We start from the raw sequence: 21,131 nt of genomic DNA, 5'->3' as shown, positions 1-21,131 counted from the left end.
AAATATCCCTGGAGTTGCCATAACATTGCCTCCAAACTATACAACATCTTGACTTGGAACCATGTCACTGTATCTTCACTGTCACTGGATCAATACCCAGTTATTCCCTTCTTTAACAGTGCTATGGGTGTCCATACACCACACGGATTACAGTAGTTCAAGACGCCGGCTCACCTTCACCCACTCAAGGGCAATTGGGGAAGGATAACAAATGCTGGCAGAATCAGTGACACCTACATCGTGCAAACGACTCAGTAAAAAACTTCAAATTACTGTATTAGCAGAGTTTTCATTGCATTTTCCGAGAGGTTACAGCAGCAGATTCTGAACACTGTGGAAATTGGCACCCATTAAGTTTTTCCTTAGAAGCAAGTAAACATTGGCAGTTATAGGGCACATGAATCGATATTGATTGCATACATGTGTGTGAGTGCACTGGATGTTTGCAGATTTTGCTTTGGCACTAAACTGCAGTAAAATCAGTGGATATCTCTAGGTGCAGTAGGTAGTGTCCCTGTCTCTGAGCCAGCAGCTGTCAGTTCAGGACATTCATCATGGGGTCAAACAGGTTGATTATTAACCTGCAAATCCTCCCAAAATGCCTGTGGAGCAGAATCAGGAGAGCTTTCCGTCCAGTCAAAACCAAGAGGAACTCAACACAACAGCCTCCTCTTGTTAAACGAATCCACACCTGGATTCTTCCCACAGGCCCCCACTCTGTGGCAAGCACCCTCCTTGCTTCGAGGGGCCACAGGAAGATTGACGCAACAGAGGGAACCAATTCGGCCCTATCATCTCCATGCTAGCCGTCTCGCCATCCTCCTGCAAACCTTCCTTCGCGTATCTGCCCAATTTCATTTGAAATTTATTGTTGAACCTGGTTCCACCAATTTTTCAAGAAATTAATTCAAGATCAAACGAACACTCGCAACTTAAGTGATCGTCTTCACATCTTGCCTCAGCCCTTTACCATAACACGTCTTTCCATTTCATTTAACGGCGATCTTATCACTTTTTCCAATGAGTTAACCTAGTCCAGCAGGAACTATTTCAGTAAAGACATCTACAGTACTTACATGCCAAGCAATTTAAACTCTTTTCATGTGTGTCATAGCAACATACATGTTTTGATTTCTTAACCTATGTGAGAGGTCTCCATGGTTCACAAGAATGAAACTATGGTCAACCAGTTATGTAGAACTTAAAAAATTATCTTGCAACACATCATCTTCATGTTTCCTCCGAAAGCTGTTTTCCTGATCCAGGCTCCCAGTATTACAAACTACCAACAACAGAAACTGGAATAACAGCCAAACAGTCTATTCACTTTAGCTTTCTTTTGTATTTGTCTAATACATTCCGGTGGCACAGTGGTTAGCACTGCTACCTCACAGCATTAGAGACCTGGGTTCAATTCCTGTCTCAGGCGACTGTCTGTGTGGAGTTTGCACATTCTCCCTGTGTCTGCGTGGGTTTTCTCCCACAGTCTAAAGATGTGCTGGTTAGGTGAATTGGCCGTGCTAAATGGCCCATAGTGTTAGGTGTAAGGGTATGGGTGGGTTGCACTTCAGTGGGTCAGTGTGGATTATTGGGCCAAAGGGCCTGTTTACAGATAACTCTAAGTTATCTAATCTAAATTTAAAACAGATTGACATTGAGTAGATGGCGAAAGAAGAAATTATGGGGTGAACCTTGTTCATTCTGATCCCATTTTGTGTTCCTGAAATGGTTTGGCTACAGATATCTGCTTGAATGCTCGCTTTAGTGTACTGCTGTGTGTGTGTGTGTGTGTGTTTTCACCTTTTGAAAAACAAATGCAAGGACATGCAAAGAAAGTTTGCTGCACTTTTCCGGGTTTTCAGGTTACTGTAATTTGATTCACTGGATGATAACCAGGGTGGGTGGTGACTGGGGAAAATTGTGAGTTGCTGCTGTATTCTTAGCTGCCTGCCCAGAACCAAGTCTTTTGTTTCTTTAGTATCCTTTTAAGGAAAGTATGTAGAGAGTTTGCAATACGAGTGTAAAAGAACGGTTAACCAATGAAAGGGATCGAAACATTTCACCGCCCCTTTTTCTGGTGATTGCAGATCCAGCTGTGGTTTGCAAATTAAAGCCAAGACAAATGAAAGGGTTTTAGGCACAGAAGTAAAGATTGTTCTTGTTTTAAGAGAAATTGCTTTTAAGAACTATTTTGTTTCTAATTTACGTTGACAGAGTTCTTTTCTGTACAAACTCTGACTGTGATTGAAGTCAGCCTTGTCACAACATGTAGAGTGTTAAATGAGATTGGGGAACCACTCCCACTAAAATCCCCAGCAGCCTCGCTCATTGTCAGCTGACAGAGCGGGGTGGAATTTGATCTCTGGCTGCTGGACAAGAGTTTGTCTCTGGGAAAAATGGAGCTCTCAGCTTTTCCCAGATTTTTCACCTCAGTGTTTGACAGATTCTCTATGCTGGCCTTGTTCTTCATGGTGTTTGCCCTGGTCTTTGACTTCATGAAGAGACGCAAGGGTCAGAACTACCCTCCTGGGCCCTGGGGTTTGCCTTTCATTGGGAACATTTTTCAAGTGAACTGGAACAGCCCCCACTTATCGTTTGCCAAGGTAAAGCACAAATGGTCAGACAGCGGAGAGTGAGTGAGAGAGATCCATTGTGTCCTGGAACTAGGAGTTCACGATAGCCTGCAATTTATCTGACAAAGTGTGATGAATTTGTCTAATAAGTTAATATGGCTTAAAAAAATCACACAACATCAGGTTATAGTCCAACAGGTTTATTTGGAAGCACTAGCTTTCGAATCACCGCTCCTTCATCAAGTGGCTGAAGGAGCAGTGCTCCGAAAGCTAGTGCTTCCAAATAAACCTGTTGGACTATAACCTGATGTTGTGTGATTTTTAACTTTGTACTCCCCAGTCCAACACCAGCATCTCCAAACAAGTTATTTTGGAAACTTAATTTAAAAGAGATTGACATTGAGTAGAGGGAGCAAAAAGAAATTGTGGGGTGAACGTTGTTTATTCTGATCCCATTTTGTGTTCCTGAAATGGTTTTGCAACAGATATTGTGAAAGAATTACTCAATGTTCTGTAAAAAAAATTACCAGGAGATGCAGAAATCCTGCACAAATTTAAATCTAGTAAAATCAAAGCTGTGGGAGTCAACAAAATATCTCCCCGACTCTCCACAAGCGCTTTGTTCTCCTCCAATTTGTTGGTTCCATGCTTATCAGATAACATTAGCATAGCTAATAATGGTGGCTTGCTTTGCCTCTCTAAACTAATCATCATCTGTCAAACTGGTTCCCTCCATCACACTTAACCTATCACATTACAACACATGATCTTCAGCATTAGCTCATCTCCCAGTGATTTAACTAACCTATCACAATCCACTACCATTATCTGTTACTGGAGCTTTGTAACATGATCCCGGGCATACATTGCAACACTAAGTTAACTACATGACTGCCATAATATATGCTTGAATTCTAGCTTTAGTGCATTGCTTTGTGTGTGTTTTCATCTTATGAAAAACAAATGCAAAGACGTGTAGAGAAAATTGGCTATACCGTTCCAGATTTTAAAGCTATTTTAATTTGATTCACTGGGTGGTGACTGGGGAAAAGTGTTAGTTGCTGCTATATTCTTAGCTGCCAGCCCAGAACCAAGTCTTTTGTTTCTTTAGTATCCATTGAAGGATACTAAAGGATGTGTTCAGTGGTGTGTGTGTGTGGTTACAGTATTTAAGTATTTCTCAGTATTAATCAGTTGATGGGTGATTGCATTAACCAGTGCAACATTCGCTGTACACAACAAACATAACACCAGCCTCGGAATGTGACTGGGAAGCCTGACATATTGAGGCCCAAACCCACCTCAGCAGACCAGGGCTGTGGGCGACTCTCTGTGTTTGAAATCATTCTGCGCTGACCCATGTTGTTATCTGACCCACATGTGGCCAGTGAGAAAGTCAAAATGATACCTTCCCCTTTTGCCTAGTTAACTCATGTTTCTCTTTATTATGTTTTAAGCTGTGGAAGGAATATGGCGATGTGGTGAGTGTACAGTTCGGATGGACCAACACAGTGATACTAAACGGCTACAAAACCCTAAAAGAGGCGCTGGTGAAGAAATCGGAAGACTTTGCCGACCGGCCACAGTTTGCAGTGTATGACGAAATCGTTAAGATGATAGGGGAAGGTAAATGTTGCAGGTTTTAGAGACAGCCACAGAAATCCTGGGAAATAGGTTGGGAATTGTTTTACAGCTTCTGCTTCCTTCCATTGGGCAATCTGCAGGACATTCAGTATCCCACTGTATCCGTGGGAATGGATGCTAAAATCTCCAGAGGAGTTGGGTCTTGGTGTGTCTGGGGGACTGGTTTCGGTAAATTCAAATGTATTATTCATCAAACCACTCCAATACTGGTTTCAGTGTAAATACTTAAGTCTAGATTCTCTGAATTCTCTGATGCAGAATGTTATCCATCCCTTTTGGATACTCTGTGTGCCACCATCAACAAATCTATACTCCTTGTGTGTGGGAAGGGGATTGCTGATTAGTTGGAGAATTGGCCTGAAATGGAGTCAGTTTCTACAGCCAAATGGACAGCCCACATGAGGTACTTGCAGCCCCCAGCAACAAAACCTAGATGTCCTCAGAACTAGCAGAGTAAAGTCTCAGCATGAGTTTTAATGTTGCACCATCGCTGAAATCCTGTGAGAGAGATGCATAAAGGAAGCCAGAAAACAACATGCCTAGCAGCAACTAAATCAGCTCCCTCAAAGAGGGCAACTGGGGTAATTGTCCCTGAAGACAGAAATCTGTGAGTGGATTAAGAAATACCTTAGACTCTTACTCAATGGAGAACATTGTCCCTGAAAAGGCTTTCAGTGCCAATCCTGACAGTTCTGTTCTGGAGAAGCTGGACAACGTGACCTCCAAGACCAGGGAGAATCTCAGTCCAAGTGATTCCCCAGGAAACAGAGTCATTCCAGCTTTAATCTTCAAAAGTGGAAATACAGCATTAACTCTAAGAAAAGGGGCAGAAATCAGCCATTGAATCTGCCCTGCCATTCACTGAGATCATTGGCTAATCTGATAATCCATTTTCCTGCCTTCTCTGGAAATAAACCTTCCAGCTCAGCGAGCATACCTACATCCAAAAGCTGTTGAGCTTATAAGTTCAGTGAATATTGATTCACACAATAGTGCCAGGTGTAGATTGTCATGACAGAGTGCTACAGTGCAGATGTCTACGTGGGTAAATTGATAAATAGAGTAGCAGTGTTAAATAAGTACATGGATATTGCAAGGCGATAAAAATTCAAGTCCTGAATGATCTTCACAAACATGAAGGAATCCTATACTGTGTAAGTGGAAAACCTGCCCCAAACTGGTTGTCACAATTCACCCAAACGTTTGACCATTTCATGTGCAGAAACATGGTTCTGCAGTACTGCGTACAGCTCTGGTTGCCCTGTTAAAGGAAGGATATTATTAAACTGGAGAGGGTTCAGAAAAAAATTACCAGGATGTTGCTGGGAATGGAGGGTTTGAGACATAAAAATAGACTGGAAAGACTGGGAATTTTATTTTTGCTAGAACATTGAGGGGTTGACCTTTATAGAGGTTTATAAAATTATGAGGGGCCTTTCCAAGGTGAATGACTAGAGTCTTTTCCCTAGGATGGGGAAGTTCAAAATTAGGGGGGTATTTTTGGGGTGAGAGGAGAAAGATTTAGAATGGACATGAGGGGCAGCTTTTTTACACAGGGTGCTTCATGTGTGGAATGAACTGCCAGAGGAAGTGGTGCAGTGACAACATTTAAAAGACATTTGGATAAGCACATGAATTGGAGGGATATAAGCCAAGTGCAGGCAGCTGGTCGACGTGCACTGTCTGTTTCCATGCTGTATGACTCTAAATTACCAGATGTCAGCAAAGAGAGTCCCCACCAGAAGGAAGGAAACTCCCCAGCCAATCCGAGGGCAGTACTCTTTATTGGTGCCAGCTATGTACAGAGCTGCCACCTTTTGTATTGGGACCCCAGCCAAACCAAGCAGTGGTTCATTTCAGAGGTGCTTTCATTGTGCTCTACTGTGCATTGCTTGGGTCTTGATACCAATTGAGGCCAGGAGTCTTTGTAACTGTTAACATACGTTTATTGTTACACCATACATGATGGTACGGTTACAGAGCAATATGTCCAGATTTGTGAAGGGGCTAACCTCTTTGTACAACATAAGATTACTGAGGTCACATTGTTATTACAGCTGGCTCACTGATATTTGTTAAACCTTACCTGTTTCCCTCACTGCTGAATTTTCCTGGACATTCAGGTTGACTGTTCCCAATGCTCTTGGGCCAGATCATCAGGAACACTATGTTGTTATGACACTGAGTAAACCCTCCTGCTTAATTTAAAACAGTAACACAAAGAAGATTTATCCCGTGCAGTAATCTGTGAAAATTTGAGAAGCCAAGAACTACTTAAAATAAAAATTAACAACTTTATTTCTTTAAAGTAAAGCAGAGAATAATTAACTCACTATTTACACCTCCTATCTTTACCTCCCCTTCTACAATACTAGTCCGATAAAACTCCCATTTAAGATTTACTGGAAAATTCAAATTTTAAAACCAGCCAGCAGTCAAATCTTCTCTTTATCTTCAGTAGATTTGCTCCCCAAGTCAGTGTCGAAGTTTATTAGATTACTTACAGTGTGGAAACAGGCCCTTCGGCCCAACAAGTCCACACCGACCCGCCGAAGCGCAACCCTCCCATACCCCTACATATACCCCTTACCTAACACTAGGGGCAATTTAGCATGGCCAATTCACCTGACCCGCACATCTTTGGACTGTGGGAGGAAACCGGAGCACCCGGAGGAAACCCACGCAGACACGGGGAGAACGTGCAAACTCCACACAGTCAGTCGCCTGAGGCGGGAATTGAACCCAGGTCCCTGGCGCTGTGAGGCAGCAGTGCTAACTACTGTGCCACCATGCCGCCTCTCCAGAGTTCACCCAGGGTCTACAGCTGTTGGTCTGGTGGCAGTTCTCCTCCCAACTGTTCAAGTTTCCCTGGTCTTATAGCATTGGATTGCGTCATTGGCTTTTAAGATTGTCAATATACTCAATTCAAACTTAATTGAAATTTGGTATTTTTTTCAGGGTATTCAAATCTGTTTTGTCGTTTCCAGGCAACCAATTACTTCAGGAGCTGGAGCACATGTCACATTGTGTCTTATTGAGAAGACTTGGTGCTGTCACTGCTAGTGTTTACTCTCTTAAAGGGATAGTACACCCACATCTTCATAATAATGAAAGCCCTGTCAGACCATCCCTTAAAATTGAAAATCCTGGAACTTGCACCACTCCTTCATCATGTGGCACTTCTTCGTTAGCACTGATCAGACAAATTGGCTGATTGAAGAATCCTGCTCTCAACTATCAGAAAAGTGCCACATCGGAAATTAAGAGTCAGCTACGACAGGATCTGCTTCTGGAGACAAGCGAGTTGATAGTCTCATATTAGCTAGTGCAATCCCAGATATATCTCCTGGTTAGAAATCTTTCAGGAAGGAAGAGGCTCCTTTCTTTTTCAATTAGAATTGCAGAGGAATTGTAAAGTTGATCAAAAGCTGAGAAATTCCTCACAAAATGTCATCCAGCCTTCCTGCAGAATGGATTGGAATCATCATTTTGGCACTTCCTCATGAGATGGAATATAGTCACCTGACCTGGAGAACCTTCTGTTGGCTATGGAAGACATATTTACATAAAAGGCTCTGATTCCTTCACACACACACACACACACACACACACACACACACACACACACACACACAGTCAGCTTGTCCATTGTTCTTAAGTATGGTTTCACACCTATTGAGAGTTGGTAGGTTACTACCTCTTAGCATCTAGAGTTTGACATGTAATATTGAAGGTGCACTGTGTAAAATCACTTCATAGTTGAAGGCAAGACAGTAATGATTGACCCAGAATCGAGGCAAACACTTGTATTATCTGTGTCGAAGAGTGTGGTGCTGGAAAAGGATAGCTGTCAGGCAGTATCCGAGGAGAAGTAGGGTTGACATTTCATGAATAAGCTCATCATCAGGAATAGGGCTGATTCCCGATGAAGAGTTAATGCTCGAAACATCGATTCTCCTGCTCCTCGGATGCTACCTGACCAGCTGTGCTTTTCCAGCACCACACTATTGGATTCTGTACAGCTTCTGCAGTCCTCACTTTCTCCTCCTTATATTATCTGGTCAGTATGGAAGAGTTGAAATGAAGGGTCTGTTTTGATGGTTTTAGCTCTATGACTTTAAAACAACTGAGCAGAATGCATGCTCCCAATCATCATGCAACCCCACAGAGCTAACAACCGTCATAAAGCTTCTTTTCTTGTTCATTTTACTGGATTTTCCTTCATAATGGAGGTGATCTATTTAATGGATTTTGATAAGTGATTTTGCATTGTTAACCTGCTGAAAGTGATCAAATCTATTGCACCAAAAGCAGTGGCCTCCTCACCATTAGGAATTTAATCACTTACAAGTTCTTCTTTACTTCACAGTGTCAACTTTTAAAATGCTCTTTTTCTATTTTTCATGACCGTTGGTGAGTGGACCAGATCTCAATGAATAACATTATGGTGAAAGGAACATTGTTGTGCCATTTAGCTGCTCATTCCTCATCTCTTCTTGAAAGATTCTCTGGAAGACATTGTCCATTATGCAATACCACAGAAAGTTGTAAATAAAAATCACCATCTTTCTGTTGTAATGCTGTAGGTATTGTCTTCGCAAGGTATGGCCCTTGGTGGAGGGAACAGAGAAGGTTTTCACTTTCGACACTGAGAAACCTTGGGCTTGGGAAGAGATCTCTGGAGGCAAGAATCCTGGAGGAAGCTAAATTTTTAAACAAACAATTTGAAAATGCAAAAGGTAAGGAATTGATATTTTCGAGGACATGGAAGATCCATGAGCTGTTGTGGAGATGTACCAACACTTTATGCACGTATTAAAATTCCACAGGAATTTAGCAACACATGTCCAAGATCCCCCCCTGACGTTAATATAAAACAAACTGATTGTCAGGAATATCAGTGATCTGATAGATTGTCCCAGAATGGTTTTCCAGGTGGCACCATCATCCCTTGAAGTTTCTAAAGCACTGCCTTAGTTTGTGGGACCCTGGTGCTGGGTCTGTTTGTAGTTCCTGAAGGCTGTTGTTGATCAGAATGTGTGCACAGACACTGCCGCTGTCCAGGCCAATGGGAGCAGAGATTTGGTAATGAGTTATGGAGTTGGAGGTTTGGAAATTAAAAAGGTAAGGAGAACTTTATCCGTGAGTACCTGATGAGGTTCTTCTGAAGAGCCAAAAGTAGGTTAACGTTCTCTTCTTCCCCAGCGAGTGATGGAGGTGGGGAAATTCAACATACTCAAGGTTGAGTTTTGATCTATACGGGAGTCCAAATGTTACGGGGAGCAGGCAAGAAATTAGAGTTAAGGCCACAACAGATTAGCTGTGACCTGATTGATTGACAGAGCAAGAACAAGAGGACGAGTGGCCTGCCCCTTCTATTTCCTCTCATCTTGTGATCTCACACGATCTACAAAAGACAAGAGGACAATTATCTGGTGCAAATATTTACAGTGCAATGGGAGAAAGTTGGAAGTAGGACCAGGTGATTTCCTTTTACAGAGAGAGAGTACAGACATGATGGGATGAATGGCCTCAAACTGCACTGCAGCTATTCTCATTCATGTGTTATAAACTCTCTCAAAGTAGTTGTACCTCGTTTCAGAGCAGATCATTTTTCTAAGGAGGGCAAGCAGTGGCTGGGATTTAATAGATTCAATTTTGAATTGAACACCAGCCCGCAGCAGTTACTAAAATCCCTCTGTACGATTGGTAACTATGAGAGCTGCTAGCATCTTGACTTGGAACATTCACAAGTGACACTTTTTTTCCTCAGGTCTCCCTTTTGACCCACACATCAGTCTAAACAATGCAACCTCAAACATTATCTGCTCAATCATCTTTGGAGAACGATTTGACTATCAAGATGAAAAATTCCATAAATTCCTTCACTATCTCTCAGAGGATTTGGCTTTAGAAGGTGGATTTTGGGGTCAGGTAAGTCAGATCCACAAGTATATTTGGAAACTGTGTGTTGTAGGATTTTGAACGTCATTTCCAATCTCATATGGAGCAAAACCAAGGTGGAGTCTCGGTTTAAGACAGTGATAAATCTCTATTTTTAGAGGAAATACTGCAATGACTTGGGAACTCGTTCTGATGAAAGGCCCAGTACAAGTACAAGATCCTTTATCCAAAATGCTTGGGACCAGCTGTTTTTCGGAATTTGGAATTTTTCAGTTTTCGGAATGTTACAGTTTAATGGGGAAATTTCTAAAAATCTTACCGGAGAAGCAGACTTCTAACTAAGAACATGCTTGGCCACGTCCCTCCATGTCTCATCTGGCGACACACATCGAGCGGGTGTGGACTTGGGTTAACCGTTTGCTCGCCATACAAACTTATTAATGTAAGGTTTGTGAAGGTTTGTAGCTCCGGTTGAGGTTTAGGGTGTAGGTTTGCTCGCTGAGCTGTAGGTTTGATATCCAGACGTTTCATTACCTGGCTAGGTAACATCATCAGTGGTGACCTCCAAGTGAAGCAAAGCTGTTGTCTCCTGCTTTCTATTTATATCTTTCTCCTGGATGGGGTGCCTGGGGTTTGTGGTGATGTCATTTCCTGTTGGTTTTCTGGGGTGTTGATAGATGGCATCTAGATCTATGTGTTTGTTTACGGCATTATGGTTGGAGTGCCAGGCCTCTAGGAATTCTCTGGCATGTCTTTGCTTAGCCTGTCCCAGGATAGATGTGTTGTTCCAGTCGAAATGGTTTTTTTTCATCCGTGTGTAGGGCTATGAGGGAGAGAGGGTCGTGTCTTTTTGTGGCTAGCTGGTGTTCGTGTATCCTGGTGGCTAACTTTCTTCCTGTTTGTCCTACGTAGTGTTTGTGGCAGTCCTTACATGGAATTTTGTAGATGATGTTGGTTTTGTCCATTGGTTGTACTGGGTCTTTTAAGTTTGTCAGTTTTTGTTTGAGAGTGTTGGTGGGTTTGTGTGCTACTAGGATTCCGAGAGGTCTCAGCAGCCTGGCTGTCATTTCTGAAACTTCTTTGATGTATGGTAAAGTGGTTAGGGTTTCTGGCTGTGATTTGTCTGCTTGTCGTGGTTTGTTCTTGAGGAATCTGTGCACTGTATTTTTTGAGTATCCGTTCTTCTTGAATACGTCGTATAGGTGGTTCTGCTCTGTTTTTCGAAGTTCGTCTGTGCTGCAGTGTGTGGTGGCTCATTGGAATAGTGTTCTGATACAGCTTCGTTTGTGTGTGTTGGGATGGTTGCTGGTGTAGTTGAGTATTTGGTCAGTGTTTGTCGGTTATCTGTATAAGCAGGTTTGTAGTTCTCCCTTGTCCTTTCTTTCTACTGTGACATCCAGAAATGCGAGTTTGTTGTCAGTTTCTTCCTCCTTGGTGAACTTTATGCCTGTGAGGGTGTTGTTGATGATGTTAAATGTCTCTTCTATCTTGTTTCGTTTTGTGATGACAAAGGTGTTATCTACGTAGCGAACCCAGAGTTTTGGTTTGATGTTTGGTAGGGCTGCCAATCATCAGTGGAGAGAGAAACACCCTTAAGGTTTTCAGTACAGTAAGACTCGTCAGAGCAGTTTCTGTCTGACATTGACCATGCAATCAGGAAGGTGCTACAGAAGAGAATATGTTTAATTCCAAACTCTGTGTTCACCGCAGCTGCTGAACTCATTCCCTTTTATTCGCAACCTCCCGGGTCCACACCAGAAGATATTCAAAAATCAAAGGGTCCTCGTCCAATTCTTTCAGAACATTGTCACGAAGCATGAAGAATTATGCCCCCCTGATGAGACCAGGGACTTCATAGATGCTTTCTTAGCTGAGCAGGAGAAGGTTTGTAATGGATTCTGCACTGTGTTAGGGGTAGAGATGTGCGGATGTGTTTTAAATTATTTTCTGAGGTTATGTGAGGGTGGGGGGAGTCAGTGCATTGTTTAGTCAATTATCAGAGACCAGCATAGATTTCCCTCCTCCCTACATATTGTACTTAATAATATATAATCCTAATTCTATTGCAAAGAGTACTGATCCAAGTTCAGCAACTGAATCAGAAACCAACCTGATAGAGGGCTCAGTACCAAAGCAGATAGTGCAGGAACCTGCTGGCACACCAGGGGAATCTGCCAAACCACCTAAAATCAGATTAATCTGGGTAAAATCTTTGTACAACTTGGGAATGAGTGGCCCTCACATCTCACAGTCTGAGTTCCAAAATCCAGTCCCACAGAAAAGATGGAGTTGTTTCAGAAACTGCAAACAAAAACTGTCTCTGATCGTGTTTTTGGGATTCTTGCTGGGGAGGGGGAGCAGCCCCAAGCCATGGCACCAATGTAGGCACTGACAACATACAACGAAGAGAGATGGGATTGAAGGCAGAAATTCAGGGAGCTATGGTGGAAGCTAAGAGCTAGGACAAATGGAGTTGTTATCTCTGGTTTGTTACCCGTGCCACGTGCTAGCGAAGCAAGGAATAGGGAGAGAGAGGAGTTGAACGCGTGGCTACAGGGATGGTACAGGAAGCAGGGTTTTGAACACCTGGATAATTGGTACCTCTACAAACAGGATGGTCTTCACCTGAACTAGAGGGGTACCAATAACTTGGGGGGAAGGATCCTGCTAATGCTCTTTGGGTGGGTTTAAATTAATTCAGCCGGGAGATGGGAAGCTAAATTGTAGTTCAAGTATAGAGGAGGTTGAGAATAGGGAGGTCCGAAATAAGATTTCAGGGTCACAAGAGGGCACCGGCATGCAAAAGGTTGATTTGAAGTGTGTCTACTTCAATGCCAGGAGCATCTGAAATAAGGTGGGTGACCTTGCAGCATGTCAGTTCCTGGGATTTCGATGTTGTGGCCATTTCAGAGGCATGGGTAGAGCATGGACAGGAATGGTTGTTGCAGGTTCCGGGATTTAGATGTTTCAGTAAGATCAGAGAAGGCGGTAAAGGAAGTGGGGGTGTGGCATTGTTAGTCAAGGACAGTATTACAGCTGCAGAAAGGACGTTTGCGGACTCGTCAACTGAGGTAGTATGGGCTGAGATTAGAAACAGGAAAGGAGAGGTCACTGTGTTGGGAGTTTTCTGTAGACCTCTGAATAGTTCCAGAGATGGAGAGGAAAGGAGACAAAAGATGATTCTTGATGGGAATGAGAGTGACAGGGTAGTTGTTATGTGGGAATTCATCTTCCCAAATATTAACTGGGGATACTATAGTTCAAGTACTTTAGATGGCCGAGTTTTTGTCCATTGTGTGCAGGATGGTTTTCTGACAGTACGTTACATAGGCCAACAAGGGACAAGGCCACATTGGATTTGGTACTGGGTAATGAATCTGACCGGGTGTTAGATTTGGAGGTAGGTGAGCACTTTAGTGATAGTGACCACGATTAGGTTACATTTAGCGATGGAAAGGGATAGGTATAAACTGGAGGGCATGAGCTACAGCTAGGGGGAAGGCAATTACGATGTGATTAGACAAGATTTAGGATGCATAGGATAGGGAAGGAAACTGCAGTGGATGGGCACAATTGAAATGTGAAGCTTAATCAAGGAACAGCGACTGTGCTTCCTTGATAAGTATGGACCTGTCAGACATGGAGGAAGTTGTCAAGTGCAGGAGCTGTGGTTTACTAAGGAAGTTGAATCTCATGTCAAGAAGAAGAAGGCGGCTTATGTTAGGATGAGACATGAAGGCTCAGTTAGAGCAATTTGAGACTTACAGGGTAGCCAGGAAAGACCTAAAGAGAGGGCTAAGATGAGCAAGGAGGGGACATGAGAAGCTGTTGATGGATAAGATCAGGGAGAACTCTAAAGCTTTCTATAGGTATATAAGGGATAAAAGAACGACTAGGGTAAGATTAAGCTACTAATTAGAAACAAGCTACTAATCTAGATGGGATTGAGGTTCACAAGGAGGAAGTGTTAAGAATTCTGGAAAGTGTGAAAATAGATAAATAACCTGAGCTAGATGGGATTTATCCTCGGATTTCCTGGGAAGCTAAGGAAGAGATTGCCGAGCCTTTGGCTTTGATCTTTGTCATCATTGCCTACAGGAATAGTACCAGAAGACTGGAAGATTGCAAACATTGTCCCTTTGTTCAAGGGGAGGAGAGACAATCCTGGTAATTATAGAGCAGTGAGCCTTATTTCAGTTGTGGGTAAAGTGTTGGAAAAGGTTATCAGAGAGAGAGAGGATTTATAATCATCACGATAGGAATAAGTTGATTAGGGATAGTCAACATGTTTCGTGAAGGGTTGGTCGTGCCTCACAAACCTTATTGAGTTTTTTGAGAAGGTGACCACACAGGTGGATGAGGGTAAAGCTGTGGATGTGGTGTATATGGATTTCAGTAAGGCATTTGATAAGGTTCCCCACGGTAGGTTACTGCACAAAATATAGAGGCTTTGGACTGAGGGCGATTTAGCAGTTCGGGTCAGAAATTGGCTAGCTGAAAGAAGACAGAGGGTGGTGGTTGATGGGACATGTTCAGCTTGGAATTCACTTACTAGTGGTGTACCTCAAGGGTCCACTGCTGTTTGTCATTTTTATAAACGACCTGGACGAGGGCGTAGAAGGATGGGTTAGTAAATTTGCAGGCGACACTAAGGTCGGTACAGTTGTGGATAGTGCCAAAAGATGTTGTCGGTTACAGAGGGACGTGGATAAGCTGCAGAGCTGGACTGAGAGATGACGAATAGAGCTTAATGCAGAAAAGTGTGAAGTGAATCACTTTGGAAGGTGTAACAGGAATGCAGAGTACTGAGTGAATGGTAAGATTCTTGACAGTGCAGATAAGCAGAGAGAGATCTCAGTGTGCATGTATATGGATCCCTCAAAGTTGCCATCTAGGTTGATAGGGCTGTTAAGAAGGCATATGGTGCGTTAGCTTTTATTAGTAGAGAGATGAAGTTTGGAACCATGAGATCATTTGCAGCTGTACAAAACTCTGGTGTGGCCGCACTTGGAGTATTGCGTACAGTTCTGGTCACTGCATTATAGGAAGGATGTGGAAACTTTGGCAAGGGTTCATAGGAGATTTACTAGGATGTTGCCTGATATAGAGGGAAGGCCTTACGAGGAAAGATTGAGGGACTTGAGGCTGTTTTCGTTAGAGAGAAGAAGGTTGAGAGGTGACTTAATTGTGACATAAGATAATCAGAGGGTTAGATAAGATGGACAGTGGGAGCCTTATTCTGAGGATGGTGATGGCTCCCACAAAGTGACATAGCTTTAAATTGAGGGGTGATAGATATAGGACAGATTTCAGAGATAGCCTTTTTACTTGGAGAGTAGTGGGGGTGTGGAATGCCCTGTCTGCAACAGTAGTAGACTCGCCAACTTTAAGGGCAGTTAAATGGTCAGTGGATAGGCATATGGATGAAAATGGAATAGTGTAGGGTAGATGGGCTTCAGATTGGTTCCACAGGTTGGTGCAGCATCGAGTGCCAAAGGGGTCTGTAATGTTCCATGTTCTATCTAAAAAATGTGTAAAGACATGGGTTAACAGGAATATTTTGGCTCTCTTTAATTCATTATGTTTTTATGACTGATATTTAAATCCTTATGTTGCACATTCAGATGAAGCATGATCCCAAGACAAGTTTTCTGAAATCCAATTTGTTAGGGACAGCTATAGACCTCTTTGCTGCTGGAACTGAGAGCACCTCCACCACCCTGCGCTGGGGTCTACTCTTCATGGTTCTCCATCCAGATGTGCAATGTAAGTGTGTCCCTGTCTCAGAGTCAAAGCCTGGGCTACTCTGCATTCCTGGAGGATAGCAAATGTGTTTAAGAAGGGGATTCGGGACAACCCTGGTAATGATAGGCCAGTGAGCCTTACTTTGGTTGTGGGTAAGGTGTTGGAAAAGGTTATAAGAGATTATTATAAATCCTAAAAAGGAATAATTTGATTGTGGATAGTCAACACGGTTTGTGAAGGGTAGATTGTGCATCACTAACCTTACTGAGTTCTTTGAGAAGGTGCCAAAACAGATCAATGAAGGTAAAACGGTACATGTGGTGTATTTGGACTTCAGTAAGGCATTTGATAAAGTTACACATGATAGGCTATTGCATAAAGTAGAGTTTTAGGATTGAAGGTGATTTAGCGGTTTGGATCAGAAATTGGCTGGCTGAAAGAAGACAGAGGGTGGTGGTTAATGGGGAAATGTTCATCCTGGAGCTCAGTTACCAATGGTGTGCTGCAAGGATCTGTTTTGGGGCCACTGCCGTTTGTCATTTTTATAAATGATCTGGAGGTGGGCGCAGAAGGATGGGTTAGTAAATTTGCGGATGACAATAAGGTAGGTAGAGTTGTGGATGGTGCTTAAGGATGTTGTAGGTTACAGAGGGATGTATTTAAGATGCAGGGCTGGGCTGAGAAGTGGCAAATGGAGTTTAATGCAGAAAGGGGAGGTAGTTCACTGTGGAAGAAGTAACAGGAATGCAGAGTACTGGGCTAATGGTAAAAATCTTGGCAGTGTAGATGAATAGAGAGATCTCAGCGTCCTGATGCATAAATCTCTGAAAGTTGCCACCCAGGTTGATAAGGTTGTTAAGAAGGCATATGATGTGTTGGTACTTGTTGGAAGGGCAATTGAGTTTCGGATCCACAAGGTCATGCTTCAGCTGTACAAGACATTAGTAAGGCCACATTTGGAGTACTGCATACAGTTCTGGTCACCGCATTATAGGAAGGATGTGGAAGCTTTGGAAAGGGTTCAGAGGAGATTTACTAGGATGTTGCCTGGTATGGAGGGGAGGTCTTACAAGGAAAGGCTGAGGGACTTGAGGCTGTTTTCATTAGAGAGAAGAAGGTTGAGAGGTGACTTACTTGAAACATATAAGATAATCAGACGGTCAGATAGAGTGGACACCTGAGATTCTTTTTCCTCAGATAGTGATGGATAGCATGAAGGGACATAGCTTTAAATTGAGGGGTGATACAGAACAAAACTACATTTAGCCCTTATCCCTCGAAAGCTCTCCTACGCATGTATCTGTCTAAATGTCTTTTAAGTGTTGTAACTGTACCTGCATCTACCACTTCCAAATATGAACCACCCTCGTGCGGAAATTTTCCTTCATGACTTTTAAATCTTTCACCTCAACCTTACAATTATGCCCTCTAATTTGAACTCCCCTACCTAAGGCAAAGACCTTTGCTATTCATCATATCTAAGCCCCTCATGATTTTACAGATCTCTATAAGGTCACGTCTCAACCTTCAACCCTCCAGTGAAAGAAAGGGCCAGCCTATCCAGCCTTTCCTTATGACCTAAATGTCCCATACCTGGCAAGTCCAGGTAAATCTTTTCTGAACCCCCCCCTCCAGCTTAATAACATCCTTTCGATAAGAGGGAGACCAGAACTGGATGCAGTACTCCAGAAGAGGCCTCACCAATGCCCTTGGCAACTTCAATGTAACAGATTGGGTCATAATCTACAGAGAGCTGGCTTGCTGTTGAGTAAGGGATTGTTAGCTTCATTACCTTTCTAGACACAAGAGAAAACTGTCCCGTCTCTTTGAAGTTGTGTTAAGTATTACATTCCATTGATATGTCTACAGACAGCCAATTAATTTTCAATCACAGTCATTTTTTGCCCTAAAACCCACTTGTGGAAAACACAAATTAAAAATGTGCACAGTACTTTTGGAGTTCTTACTCATGATCAAACCAAAGTCATCCATTGCGTTGCTATTTACCACCTAATTGTGTATGAATTGATGTCTTGCAGCTTCGACATTACATCAGCACTTGAGATGATTGTCAACATTTGTTTTCCTCTGTCTCTGTAGCTAAAGTTCAGGAGGAGATTGACAGTGTCATTGGGAAGGAGAGAAAGCCAGCGTTGGATGATCGTGAGGAAATGCCGTACACTAATGCCGTTATCCATGAAATCCAACGGGCGGGAAATATTACTCCCATTTCAGTTCCTCATCAAACATACAGAGATACAGAGGTCATGGGCTACACAATCCCTAAGGTATGGTGTGGAATTCATTTCAAATATGTAGGCCCAGCTTCTGTTGCCAAGATCTGTTACTCTTTGAAGTTACAACTCCTCACCAAATGCAATTATTAATTATGAACATTCCACTGATACCTTAAAGTGAGGAAAGCGAGGATTCTCACTGAGCCGAGCAGCTCCTTGTTACTTAAGGAACTGAGTACAGATATCTATAATGGGAAGGTGAGGATATAATGATAGCAGGGCTCATTAGACCCAACCACTGTTTCTCTTCTGTTGGTACATCTGTGTCCGTGTATCTCAGGAATGGGAGCACACTGATGCACTTGAAGTCTTCTGAGTGGGCCCCACTGGGGTTTGAGTATACCATCAGCCCTAGCAATGTCATTCTAGTTTAAATTCATTCCTTTTTGAGGATAGATTTGTATTACAGTGCTCCTTTAAGAGGCTTAAACTTGGCTAATGGTTTAATTTGCTTATGATCATTTTGACTGGTTAATTGAGATAGCATAATGGTCGAATGACAGAATGGATGCAGTCTGTCAGGCCAAAGTATTCAAGGGTAGGAGAAACTCAAAATAGTCTCACCATCCAGTCCTTGCTCAACTGCCTCATCTGATTCAGATGCAGTTCGCTTTTGAAAGTCATGATTGAATCTGCCTCCAATAAACTCTTAGGCAGTGTGCCCCAGTTTCTAACCACTCATGTGCAAAACAAAATCTTCATGTCATCCAATAGTTATTAACAGTCTGCAACTGGGGGTAATGTTCTTTAACCCAGAGGGGTCAATATCTCCCTCCCAGCTACAGGAGTGGCCGCTTCCTTATTGCTCTGATGGCTGATTACAACCATATTCTTGATTAATGACTCTATTTTAATGGCGTAGGGAACGATGATCATCCCAAATCTGTCCTCCGCCTTGTTTGATGAGAATGTTTGGTCGACTCCACACCAGTTTAATCCGGGTCACTTCCTCAACTCAGCGGGGGGCTTTGTGAAGCCAGAAGCCTTCATCCCATTCTCTGCAGGTAACGTACAACTCCAGGAAGCATTAACCGTACTGAAATAATGGTGACCATCTTAATGTAGGGTTCACCTCAAAGATGATGTGGAAAATCCCGTAAATTTAATGTCAATCTTGAAATCCTCCTGTGGGTGACCAGTTTTGAAAGGGTTAATTCTATATCAATTGAATAAAAATAAAGATAATATTTACTTAGTGTTGAGAAAAGTTGATTTCTTGGAGATTGGGTGGGATGCTATCAGAGGGACATTGGGTATTTAAAGTACTGATTGCTATTGTGATGTAGGTTTTGTTATATATTGTTATTCTTTGGGAACTTGGATTTAAAAATGGATGGAAGTAGATATTAGTTTTCTCTGCTGAGCATGTGACTTCTTTATTATAAAGTTCAGAAAGTCATTTTGTGCAATGAACTGAAGACACCCTTTCCAAAAGTTGTTTAATCAGTGTGACCCCACGGTGACCTTCCGTTCTCTCACCTGCTGACTTGACCGCTCTTTGCTCCTCTCTCTGCAGGTCGCCGTGTGTGCCTGGGGGAACAGCTGGCAAAGACTGAGCTCTTCCTGTTCTTCACCTCCATGCTCCAACAGTTCACATTCCATCTCCCAGAAAATGAGCCAAGACCAAACTACACTGAATCCAAATTCGGAATCACCCTGAGTCCACGTCCTTATCGCCTGTGTGTTAAACTCAGATAAGATGGGGGTGGGGGGCCTCTAGAGCAGTGAGGCTTCAAACTGATCCCCTCACTAATTGTTTTTCTGACCCCCCTAGTATAAATTGTACTTAAATTCCTAATTACTCGTGTTATTTATATGTGAAACCAAACCACTTTGATTGATTGTTTTTGTTTTTTCTTTGAACAATTCATTCATAGATTCACAAATGATAATGTGCCTAATGTTGACAATCTAGTTTTATGAGGAATTGTGCAATTTTTCTATTTGTTTTGGATTTTGGAGATCCATCTTTGCCAACTTTGGATTTTTGCAGCCCAATTTCAACAATGTGTGGAGGTGCCAGTGTTAGCCTAGGCTGAACCAAGTTAAAAATCATACCATACCAGGACTATAACCTGGAGTAATCCAACATTAGTGATGAATTAGTGCAGGACTCCACCTGCCCCAGTATAAGCCTGACCCTCTCCACATGAAGCTAAATCGAAACTGTGCTACCAGCAAATGAAAAGCAGCCAACTCAGTGTGATGGTGTGTAAGGACAATGGGTTCACAACATTACTCCAGTGTAAAGAGGAATGAAGGTTGGTGTCAATGGCAGGGGGAGTACAAATCCGTGGATAAATACTCTTATTCGTATCCATGGGATGTGAAGGCTAATGTTTGCTCCCTAGCTCTTATTACCCTGAGTATTATAAGCTGCCTCTTTGAACCGTTGCTGTAGTGCCACCCAGAAGGGAGTTACAAGTTATTAATCCAGCAACAATAAAGGAATGGATGATATAGTTTTAAGTCAGTGTTTTGCGTTGCTTTGAGTGTAGCTTACAAATGGTGGTGTTTCCATGCATCTGCTGGCCTGGCCTTCCAGAAATCATGGTTTTGGCAAGTGCTATTGAAGGAACTTTGGTGATGATACCAGCTGCTAAAAATCTTGGACAAATCAGATCTCATGGTGAAACCTGGCTTGATAGATCATAAGTTTTTATTTTTGCACTTTATCATGTTGGGCATCACAGAAAGGAAATTAGCTGTTCCTGGGAGTCAAAACTATGTGAACAAAACTGCTTGATTAAACTGGATACTTTATTGCCACAAAGGACAAGTGATTGGCCTGCAGAAGAATTTAATGAATTAATCACAGGAAAGCTATGTCTTCAACAGACAGTTAAGGACAAATGGAACAAGGAAGCTACTTCTGATAAGAAGGGAAGCTGCAGACTTGTAATAATTTGGATGAAAGAATCTATTGAGTCATCAATAATGTCTCACTACAAACTTGAAAGAGAGAAAA

General features: G+C 42.5%; 1 protein-coding gene across 2 annotated transcripts; it reads left to right on the top strand.

Moving 5' to 3' along the window:
* Positions 1-2,340: 2,340 nt before the first annotated feature.
* On the top strand, positions 2,341-20,632 carry LOC132830353 (cytochrome P450 2D14-like). 2 transcript variants are annotated; one of them, XM_060847997.1, is made up of 9 exons: positions 2,341-2,603; positions 4,031-4,199; positions 8,804-8,956; positions 9,991-10,151; positions 11,832-12,005; positions 15,746-15,887; positions 17,967-18,154; positions 19,026-19,167; positions 19,680-20,632. In XM_060847997.1, exons 1-9 carry the CDS (start codon positions 2,397-2,399, stop codon positions 19,859-19,861), a joined length of 1,518 nt encoding a protein of 505 aa, XP_060703980.1. In that variant the 5' UTR covers positions 2,341-2,396; the 3' UTR covers positions 19,862-20,632. The 2 variants fall into 2 exon arrangements, with proteins under 2 accessions (XP_060703980.1, XP_060703981.1); XM_060847998.1 differs by lacking the exon at positions 11,832-12,005.
* The last annotated feature ends 499 nt before the right edge of the window (positions 20,633-21,131 follow it).

Source organism: Hemiscyllium ocellatum, chromosome 31, assembly GCF_020745735.1.
Source record: "Hemiscyllium ocellatum isolate sHemOce1 chromosome 31, sHemOce1.pat.X.cur, whole genome shotgun sequence".
Classification (NCBI taxonomy): Eukaryota; Metazoa; Chordata; class Chondrichthyes; order Orectolobiformes; family Hemiscylliidae; genus Hemiscyllium; species Hemiscyllium ocellatum.
Note: the sequence above shows the minus strand (reverse complement) of the source record. Positions and strands in the feature narration are given on the sequence as shown.